The sequence below is a fragment of the Neodiprion fabricii genome, chromosome 5 (genome assembly GCF_021155785.1).
Source record: "Neodiprion fabricii isolate iyNeoFabr1 chromosome 5, iyNeoFabr1.1, whole genome shotgun sequence".
NCBI classification, from domain to species: Eukaryota; Metazoa; Arthropoda; class Insecta; order Hymenoptera; family Diprionidae; genus Neodiprion; species Neodiprion fabricii.
The window spans coordinates 5,852,949-5,864,522 of record NC_060243.1 but is presented as its reverse complement, the minus strand read 5'-3'; the positions used below and the strand labels follow the sequence as shown (position 1 = coordinate 5,864,522).

The following is an 11,574-nucleotide window of genomic DNA, read 5'->3' as shown; positions in this document are numbered from 1 at the left end:
TGACGATTTTGTATATAATTATGTATACGCATGTATGTAACATGAGTAATCAATTTCCTGCGAAGTTTAGTTAAAGCCGCTATTGTTACCCGCAAGTTGTAACGTTTGCAAGCCTCTGGCACCATCTAGTTAATAATATCGTATGGATAATAATTCGCTTATACATATAATTATATATACACACACGCACACACACACAGAGGCGTACTAGGTAAGTATGTATGTATATATGCTTCGATTATCCGTTTTAAAATTTTATTTTTTTTCCGGCTAAAATTTGATGTATAATATAATCCGTAATATAATAACTTATTGCGATATTAGCTACTTTTTAATTTTTAGATTATATTGGAAAAGCGTGGACGTATCGGATGAAATTGCAATTTAGCGTGGTCAGACTATTTAATTAAAATTCTAAAATACGTTCTTCAATTTATAACTACAGCTTATAATAATAATTATATGTTCCCTAAGTTAATTATGCTTACTTAAGTATAGTTCTTCATCCTCATTCACTTTCATATCACAATCTGTTGTTGACAATTTTCTAGATTCATCGCGCGTCTCCCTTATTCCCACGGATTCACATATTCAATGATTTCAACGAAAAATAAAACTTATACCTACACGGAATAAAATGCTTCATGACTACATTCTATACATGTATATATATATATATATATATATATATATATATATATATACACATATAAAATATATATATATATATTCTAATTGTGAGAAAATGAGAAAAGCGCTGAAAAATATGTCAGATCTGTCAAATATTGATACTGATTACCGTAGTATGTTCTACCTCGCCTACAAGCTCTAAGATTGATTATAATTTATAAGGATAAAATTGTTTGAAAAGTTCCAAGCTCACAGTCGCTCCGAATCGTTCTGATTTTTATTCGTAAAACCAAAGTATTCATTGAGGGCCTAATTTTGACTCGCGTTCATGTCAACCGAGTTTTGATTTACTTTTCACCTGTAATATTAATTTATGAATGATGCAAAAAAAAACAAAAAAGATTAATTCTTTATTACCCGTGAAAAATGATCTCCTTATCATTAATGTTAGACCTTTTTCTATCAACGAACCGGTTAATAATTAGTGACTCTCACGTCGATTGTTTAGCGGCGTATTAAAAGGAACAGGTATACGTAGGTAAATTATATATACATTGAGGATTTTTTCAGCTGTTTTACGAGATTCAAATTCAAAGTTTTTTTGTTGGGATTTTTTTCTTCCTCCGTCAAAAAATTAAATCTACATACACAAGTGATAAGTTATTACACATTTTTGTTCTCTTAGATCTGTTTTTTATGTGTGTATATATATATATAGAGTTGTATACTTATTTAATATGACTAGATACGTCGGTTTTATGCGATTACTTATTTCGGTTTTTCTATTGCTGTTTTCTTTTCTCCTCTCTCTCTGTTTCGAAAACTCAATAATGTTCTACTTTCATATTTCGTAATTACGAACGAGCGTGTAAAGTATGGAACTTATAATTTAATCATTAGAGCGACCATAAATACAGTGCTAGCTGTTATCAGTGAGCTTTTTTGAATAAATAAAATTAAAATAAAATGCATTACAAATGGTTAGCTATATACAGTTTTGTTATACAATCTAAAGCTTTATGAAGAATTTGCTTTTTTCAACCTGAATAAAAATTCACTCTACATCAGCCTATACCTTATTATTTTCTCTTTCTACAATTGTAATTATCGTATATATATATATATATATATATATATATATATATGTATACACATATATATATATATATATATATATATATATAATATTAAAATACTTTAGATTTAGATATACGAATATGTATATTTATCTACGTATAAATAGGGTATGCGAAATTTTCGAAAACCTAGCCTACGGACACGAAATTTATTCAACATGATAGATCGAATACGTTAAAAACTACGCGCGTTCAACAAGGTTGTTATAACAGGTATTCAAAATACCGTTTCAATCTACGTTCGTCATCGGTGCCTATATTTTATATCCTACACCCTAAGCGTCATATTACAGAGAACTATTTAATAGCAAATTTCAACAGTATGAAAACAGTAGAGTACATACATACGTACATACATACATACATAATACACATACGAATTTTTAAAACTAGGCAACCTAATTGCATCTCTGATTTTTGCCGACTTATCAGTTCAATGATTAAATCATCGGATAAGTTTCAATGAAATATTCTTACTATCAAAGTAATAACGAGAAAGGAAAGAAACTTGATTGATCGTAAGATTCCGGCTAATGTTTAACAACGATCGTAGAGCCCGCGATAACGGGTAAAATTTTGACGAGCCAAAATTACAGTTTGTCAAAAAAAAAAAATAAAAAAAAGAAGTAAAGTACACTCGGTACAGACTAAATTTCTTTTTCAACGGTAATTGATATTTTTGGTACACATATGGATATACATATACATGATACATATATACATATAAGTGTGTACGCGCGCAACAACATTATTCTTCTTTTGTTTGAAATTTTTTAATTCTTACACGTTAATTATCATATATTTTATCATACATACCTACATAAATTATATTAATCGTAATAATAACTATATAATAGTTTTTATATATATCACACTATGATCCCCGTTGACGACAATTAGCCGCGATTCTTGGGATGAGATACTGATGATGACTCTGATGGGTTCCGCCAGCAGAACCCTGAAACGCGGAGTAGAAATTTCCTTAATTATTTACGTCACCGTATTTCTAGTCCAATCGGAATGTACCTACATTAGAAATTGCAATTTTTTTATGCCGCCATTGTACCTTTTTCTAACCGTTGCGCGTTGGGAAGTCGTTGTTAGTCTGAATCCAATACTTCGACCAAATTCTGGAGTAGCTTCGACTGCTGTCCTGAGTCTAATTTGTTTTTGCGAACAACTCGCCATTCTTCAACCGTTGACTAAAAATGGTTATGACTAAACTTTTAGAAAATTTAACCCTTCGCAACTTTGGTCGTGACAATTTTTTGTCTATGATAGATATTTCCGACTTGAAACCATAAATTCAATATGGTAGCTAAAGCTACCGAAGAATCTGATCCAAATTCTGGATTTTGACTACCAATGATTAGAAGAAAAAAGGAGCGGTATTTAAAAATTGCGGTTTCGGATGGTTTCTTTTTCTTTCTTTTTTTTCTCCTTGGTTTTGTACCCAACGACCGGGCTATTCCTCTTCGCTCAAAATTAAAAATACCATACCTGTCATTGCTTGACGGGCTTGTACCTGGCCAACTTGAGCTGCACCGGGTTCGCCACTTTTACATGGAGAGCAATATCCTCGACGGGAGCTTCGCGAACGTCTTGTCCGTTTACCGACACCACCCGATCACCTTTTGCTATTTTTCCCGACTCCAGAGCGCTTCCGCCGGGCAACTAGAAAAAAGGAAATTGATTGTTTTGTTATCCTTTAATCAAAAGATACTGGGAGAACAAATTGCATTTGTTAAAGTTACCAGAAAATTCAATAACGGTGTCAAACATTGTTGGGTATCGTGATAAAATGCGATGCACAGTGAAAGATTAGTGTAATTATAATTGTCAGTAACAAGTAAATCCTGTTTGTTCAGTTGACTATATATTTTTTTCACTTAAATAAATTGTCAACGTCAGTTCATCGGAATAGTTACCAGAATATGTAATAATATACATATACGGTTTATAATATGATAAGAAAAATTGATTTTCCGATTGCGGCTACAAATCACGTTTACATTTTTTACTCTCAACTGTAATTTTCGATTGTGTTAAAAAATGAGAATAGTTAAGAAGTACACACAGTAGCGGCGACTAGAAATTTATCTCAGTGTAGAAATTCAAACTTGTCTTTCAGAGTTTCTCCTTCGAGGTTCGTTGTTGGTTTCGTTAAATTTGAAATGCGTGGGTGACTTGAGAAGGAGTCGCGATTCAAATTCTCACCATGTCCGACACGAAGGCGCCTTTACCACTCTTAAAGCCCGTCAAGCAGAGGCCGACTCCTTTTCCAGACTTCTTTGGCAGTTCGACGTCGAATTCGTCCGGGGGTTTCTCCTCTCGCAACACTACCATGTGTATCTGCGAAAGTTCAGCGAGAGTCAATTCCATACTCTACGATCTATAAAGTATATTTTCACCGATGAGGAGAGCCGTTGTTCAAGGATTTTATCGAAATGAAATAATTCAAGCACACTCAAGTCCCGCAAAGGTGGTTCAATTTTCTCGAAATTGCTAAATCCGATAATGGAATCGAGAAGTTAGCTTTTATTTTCGATTAGGCGTATCGCTATCGTTAAAAATAATTTAACACAGCCACGTGAATATGCGATGCAGTTATACTTGCATTTTTGTAAGAAGTTGAAATATTTTTACAAGATGGTACGGGTTACAGATTAAAAACAAATAGATGAAAAATAAAAAATCACTCACCTGTCCGCTGGCTTTTAGAATCGCCTCGTGTGCCTTGGCGTATTCTATCGCCTTGAAACTTTCGTGACACATCTCGACAATCTGATCACCGGGTTTTAATCGGCCATCCTTGCCGGCGGCACCCTCCGGGAATACTTCAAGGATCACTATACCACCCTGAGAAGATTGTCAAAGAATACTATCGATTAAGGCTCGATAAGGTTCCTGCGCAATGCGGTAGTAATTTCGTGTAAAATTTGTCGCCAAACAAGATCGGTCGGTGAATAATTCATCGGAAGGTCGCCGGTAACAGGATGTATTCGTTTCAAGAGTATAATTCATTCGGCGTATAAGGACGAAGGATTCAAATTTGCGAATCTCACCAGAGGTGTACTCGAACCGCCGGCTATGCTGAGGCCGATTGCTTTCTCCTTGTCCTTTGTGAATTCGATCGTTGTTTCTCTGCCCACGGATATTTCACAGTCCTTCGGATCCTTCGGGGGTTCGGGCTCTTTAGGCTTTTCCGGCTCCTTGTCTGGAGGGATATCGAATAACGAGGATGTCAATTAGTATCGGAACAAAAATGGACGCTTGCCATTTCCGTCATGTGACGATAATAAAATTGACAACATTAATCTAAGGATACTGAGCGTTCGTTAAATTATTCAAATTGTGAGCTACAAAGATCGTTCAAAAACGTATTTAAAAACACAATGATAGGAAATACTGAAATTGAAAACGAAAGCTCGGACATCGATGTTTCGTTCCAAATCCCTTCCAATCGATATCGCAATATAATAGATCGGACGTGCGGTAAAATAAAAGTTAACGATCACCGCAGGTGGGACTTGAATCGTGAAAAATTTTCTTCTTTCTTCAAAATTTTCTTCATTTTCTTTCTATCTTCCTACTCGTTTCGTGCAGGGCGTCAAAGGTCGAAGGCGAGTCGTTTCTGTTGCGTTTGGAAAGCAAACATACTTTACATCGAATGCACTCACCTGATTTGGACGCGTCGATTCCGTTAGGCGATGCCGAGTCTCCGCCCTTGGCTCTTTCCTCCTCTTCCTTGGCGAGTTTACTTTGGTTAGGGTTGCAGACCGTCAGCGTGACGACGCCTTCCGTCTTTTTGAGGAGACCGGTCGCCTGTCGATTTTCGTTAAATACAAAACGCGGTTCGCCGTATCCTCAAAAGCTTGTAAAATTCATTTTTCAAAGCGATAGGTAGATCGATTGAAATTTCATACGAGACTTTGTCAAGTCCCTGAAACTCACCTCGTCGTAACTTGATCCAAGCAACGAGTCCAGGTTCACAGCGAGAATCATGTCGCCAACTTGAAGTCCGGCCTTTCGGTGAAAGAAATAGGAGAAAGAAAAAAAAAATAACGATAACAATTATCACAGACGCAAAATTCTATGGTGGTTGGAAAAAAGAATTATCCTTGGTTGGTAAAACCAGCTATTCGAGATCGGTGAATAATTATTACACGGAATTAACGTTAATAATATAATCATAGTGATGGAAATTAGGTACCGAAGGTCTTCAGGTGCTGTAAAATTATAACCAAGGGTATCCGTACATAAATATGTACGAATTATTGATTATGCAACAATTAGAACCCCGTTATAATTGAATTCTGTACAAAGTCGCGTGATTTTAGACCGTACGTAGAAACGAGGCAATTTTTCATCCCCAGTTTGCAATTAATTATACATAATACAACAGTGATCGATAATTTCACTCGAATCAGTGATATCCATTACCTGTTCCGCTGCGCTTCCTTCCTGAATATCCGAAACAAAAATTCCTTGGCCAACTTCGGCGTGTTTTCCTTCGATTATCATGATCCCAAGTCCATACTGACCCTGCAACAGATAAACGAGTCACAGGTAGGGCTTAAATAAAATCTTCAAGATGATATAAAAATCGTTTTAAACTTCAACGACTAACGTAATTTTATCATCGAGGCAAACACGTATCAATTAAACGCAATAACATATCGAAGAGAATTAATATAGTAACGAAATTCATTGACCGATTAACGCGCATTATATAATTACAACAGCTACGAGATGCGGCAATGATATCTCGGTGCATTATGCCGTTCGAATAGTGACGTTGCACTGCAGATACATAACGAAGAAAAAGTAAATCTGGCAGATCGGGTCATGGCTGAATTAGCTCAGCATGCACTGACGCATTATTGTGTCTTTATATATATATATTGTACATCTGCATATCCGCTTTAGGTTCAGGATAAGTAGATATTGCCGCGTGATATCGAATCCTCGACTATTGTGAGTCAGACGAATATGGTAAAATACGCACGAGAGGGTAACGTTGTAAATAGAAAAAAAAATAAAAATAAAAATAAGAAAAAAAAAAAAAGAACGAAAAGACAAAAAATGTTTTCAAACTTGATCCCGAATGGAAACTCGTTTGGATTACCGGAAGCTGCGAGGGTCAGCGATTGTAACAACGCGCTCTGTCAACGATTTTGCGGGCAACGGTAGGCTTGTTAAGATTTGGATTAATTATTATCGCGGTGTGCGTGAAAGCTTATCAAGGCTCGGATAAACAGAGAGAGGCGACGGCGGTATCGGCGGAGCTTTGCAAGCTTATATCGCACGTGTCGGTGGTTATAACCCGTAGGCAGACACGGGTGTCCACTGATACCTGAGGCTCGGGTTGATTCAACTTTAATTGCTGTGTTGTATATGTAAGCACCTTAATTGTATGTATATAAACTATCCGTACGATCAGACTGTAAATTATCGAAAAATCGGAGAAGGGAAAAACTACAACGTTATTGTATATTATGCGATAATAATTTCGCGATACGATAACCGAATGCACGATTAGTTTTCTTATCCGTATGATAATGAAAGGTTTTTCTCGTCTTGCACGATGAGAGAAACGAAATAATTTTGAAGAATAGATATTATACAAATCCAGAATTCAACTCGAAGCAATCCGGTTTGCAAAAGGAAAAAAAAAAAAAAAAAAAGAAGAACAAGTACAGGCGTATAATATTTATAATTTGAATTCCAGAAAATCTTAAAGGTGCAAAATACCGTCTTCTTTTATTTTCAAACAAAACTCGATAACGTTACTAATTTCAACCTTATACGACAAGGACTTTTTTTTTTCATTTCCACCGTATACGTACTTCGAAATGGATGCATTCCATTTTAGTGCAGCTGAAAAGCATACCAGTTTACGTTGGAGGCGAATGCAAGCGCGAAATGGGTATTCTCAAGCTTTAACACACCTATGTAGAATGTAGATGCTTTCAGTCCTCCGTGTGAAACATTCTCTGCGCTGAATACCGACAGGTATACACCTACGTATAAAAGCCGTATTTTCAACGCTTACTCTCAGCTTTTCACGTCATTCAAAGATACCGTCAAGCTCACACACGACGTTACACATTTCGAGGATAAACAGACACGGGTTAAATTATTCCTGATTTTTACTTGTTGACCAAAATTTCTCGTTTTTTTTTCAATTTTTTTTATCTTTCTCCCTTCAAAAAAAAAATTAAAAAAAATAAACAGTAAATTAAGGCACTTTCATTGTACTAACCTATGCGAGACGATGAAAATCTTTTTCGCTCTCTGTGTACAATTTTACGTTCTATTACTATAAGTGTGTTGTTGACTACGAGTCTTCGCGAATGCGAACGAGTTTAGAAGTTTCAACCGAACGAGTATCAACGATCGCAAATATCATGCCGACAGAATTTTCCTTGCATTGAACGGTGGTAAGAAATTTGCAAAAGAATCGCAATTCAACAATTTTAAGAATCAACCTAGCGGCTCGTGATTATCAATTGTTTTGCAATATTGATTATGCTCACCTTCTTTATCGCAACGGTTCTGACTCCCTTGTACTGGCTGAATCTGTTCGGATCCTGAAAGCAAAAAATGAATATTTATAATTAAAATAAATTGCTGTAGAGGTAAAAGCTCGGACACTGATTGATTAATCTGCGTGATAATCCGGAGAACTGGAATTCCAAGGTGAAAAAATACGAGTCGGGAGGATATGGATCTGCGGGATTTTATCAACGTCGAAATTCATTGTACATGCATGTGCGTATGTGTGAATGATGAGAAACCAGTGACAAGCGACCCCATCGACCCTTGAATTGATTAATAGATTTTTGCAACCGGAATTGGTTATCTAACTTGCGTCGAACAGTCTGACCTATGCAAACAAGCAGCAGCGATTGCCGCTCGGAGTTTAATCTTCCTTTTGTCTTCCGATTATTACGGGGTAATTCCTTCGGCAGCATCCCGCAGATTAAAGCAAGGCGGAATTTGTTCTATTTATCGGTGCAAGACAGGCTGATTTTAATATTAACTGTAATTGCACGAGGAATGAAAAAAAGTACAATATGTATGTCAATAAACGAGAGTTTCGTAGAACTTGAATTTGTTCTCAGATCGTTATTTCAATTTGACAAATAAATTTTACGTATTTAAGTAACAAGAAATTATGTGTGAAATTAGCAGTGAGTTAGGCGAAATTTTTATTCAGTCAATTTAGGTCTTAATTGGTAGACGAAGCTCTCGAAGCTTCGCGATAAGCTCGAATTGCGTATTATGTGTACCGCTAAATGAAAGACAGCTAAAAGCGATTTTCTTGGCGAATAACGGATGTATACCAAGTCGATTTACTCCACTTTTCGATCCATCCTCTCAGCAATCGTAAAGATGATGAAGGGAAAAAAAGAAACGTAAGACGTCCGAAAGTTTTCTCACGAAAAGACAAGTTCATTCGGCTGTAAATGAGTGTGAAAAATTTGCATGATATAATAACGCGTTCCTGGGTGTTATTAACTTTTTTTTTGTACCGATTATATAGCCAAACTTTGTATGTTACAGAAACTGAAAATCTCAATAAAAGAATTTCATTTCTTACAAATAATGAAAAAAAATTCTAGTACAATGATTATCATTACAAATAGCGCTTCAAATATCGCGACTTTACAAAAACATAAAAATTTCATAGTTGTCAACACGAAATTTTCTGCTCATTACAACGTTACAAGTCTGTTTCTTTAGCAGGCGAAATCTTTTCAATCAATTCAATTCATAATTGCATTACCGCGACAATTGCAAGAAACTACAGTATTAGCAGCTATATTCAAAAGTGTAGCAACATTATACCAGATAATTTCCGGCTACGTAGCTAGAAAAAAATTTCCTACATCGATTCCGTACCCCAAAACCGCATTGTTCGGTTACGGTAAATAAAACGTAAATAATTAAGGACCGCGTGATAAGACCACGGCTAGAAATTTCTCTCGGTGATCGGCGAAGTGGATGACATGATAACCGACCAGCCCTGTATAAGGCCATTATCACCAGGTCTCCGTCGTCCGCTGGGTAAGTGCCATTTGCATCCGTGTAACACGATGGCATGATGTAAGTGATGCACACCGAGTGTGTTCCTCCATGTGCCGTGCATGTATGTACGTATATAGATTTATTGAACGACACAACCCGGCGCTGCCACGTTCAAATAGGTTATCGTTGAGCAAACAGCGCTCAGAAACTTTGTCCGCCGTGCACACAATCCGGGTAACGGAGCAAACATATATAGGTGTCCGTATCGAGAGTATAAATCTCTTATGATTAGTTGTTAAACTCGGATCGTTTGGACCTTCTTATATTTTGTTTTTGTGTTTGAAGAAAATAAAAAAAAAAAAACTTTATTTGTTCGTCGTTTTGTCTTCTGTATGGTTTCTCGTAAATAGTGTACAAGCTATTTGTTATACGACGCATTTGAATCCAGCATCGGTATTATAAACTTTACACGTCACGTAGCAGCGTTACATTCGTGAGAAAAATTTCATTTCTCATAGTAACTAGAAAAATTCGGTAAAACAGGTTTCGTTAAAAATACCGTTTGAATATTGTTGGGATTACGAAAAACGAAGTACGCGTAACCATTTTGCGCTATTCTCGATCCTTTTTTGGTAACTGCAACGCAAAATCAGTTTGCGAGGTTTAGTCTACTTTTTTAGTTAAACAAGGCTTTAACGTCAATTTGTCGTTGCAGAAGCATTAAATTTATCTAGAACTACATATATTTTTCGGTACTTCTTCTCTGTAAACTGCATCGATTCTACCGCCTACGCACAGAGTTTTGATTTGAAAACTTTAAATCGACAATCTGGACTCCTTGTCATATGAAGATACGAATGGGTTCAGAGTTTCAAAGATAAATTTTGAGTATAACATACGTCGCTTTTTCTTTTCACTTATCCCCTGATGTTTTGGATTCGAATATATATAAGTATACTTAAATCAGGGATCACGTGTCGCGATAAACAATAATATCGTTTTGCCAATAAACTGGCGAAATTGGTGAATTGATTAGTGAAAATCAAAAAATCTTGTCGGCAAGGTTGATGCGCAACGTTTTATAAAAATAACGCACCAATTATCAACACATTGGTTATATTCTATTTAGCTATAACAAATAATGTCAGTGAGAATTAATATTATAAGAATTAGCAGCTGAGCAAACGGTCGGAATTTAATTTCGCAGCATTTAAGTAAGATTGTATTGAATCTAGTTATAATATGTATATACATGTATATATATATATATATATATATATATATATGTATATATATGTATATACGAAGGAAACTAAATTTCTGTATTTTTGTATGTTAAACATATTAAGCCTGCACCCTTAATTAATATTCATATACGTATAGAACAATGAATATTCATGTGAATCGTATGTAATAGAATACGAGAATTGAACGAGCGTGAAAAAGACTCGATTACACAATTCGATACCACTTTATGTATCTATTTACTTATAGTCATCGCGTTATATACAAACGCGAATAGCAATTAAGTTTACACGGTATCGCAATTATTGTTCAGTGGCGAGTTGCGTGCCGAATTGTACACACATTATACATATGGCGTTGAATAGAAATAAAATTGGAGAGGGGATAAACGAGGCGGCGAAAAAATGCATCCAAAAAAATTAATGTGCAAATTATGCCTCCGTTTACGCATTGTAAATAATCTAATTCGATTATTGCGTTGTACAATACTAGCAGTTTTATTCAAAAATAAGATCGACGAATAATAATC

At 35.6% G+C, this 11,574-nt stretch overlaps 1 protein-coding gene across 8 annotated transcripts in view; it reads right to left on the bottom strand.

Moving 5' to 3' along the window:
• Positions 1-1,803: 1,803 nt before the first annotated feature.
• Positions 1,804-11,574, bottom strand: part of LOC124183687 — a 164,479-nt gene continuing 154,708 nt past the window's right edge. For 5 of the 8 annotated variants that reach the window (XM_046572491.1, XM_046572490.1, XM_046572495.1 and 2 more), the window contains 9 exons: positions 8,306-8,359; positions 6,210-6,311; positions 5,721-5,792; positions 5,447-5,591; positions 4,832-4,983; positions 4,470-4,625; positions 3,984-4,118; positions 3,267-3,440; positions 1,804-2,724 (listed from right to left, as the gene is read on the bottom strand). In XM_046572491.1, the coding sequence (XP_046428447.1) occupies positions 3,270-3,440; positions 3,984-4,118; positions 4,470-4,625; positions 4,832-4,983; positions 5,447-5,591; positions 5,721-5,792; positions 6,210-6,311; positions 8,306-8,359 (987 nt within the window). In that variant the 3' untranslated portion in view covers positions 1,804-2,724; positions 3,267-3,269. Of the gene's footprint in view, positions 2,793-3,266; positions 3,441-3,983; positions 4,159-4,469; positions 4,626-4,831; positions 4,984-5,446; positions 5,592-5,720; positions 5,793-6,209; positions 6,312-8,305; positions 8,360-11,574 lie in introns of those variants that run through there. The other 3 variants (XM_046572492.1, XM_046572497.1, XM_046572496.1) reach the window with 3 other exon arrangements.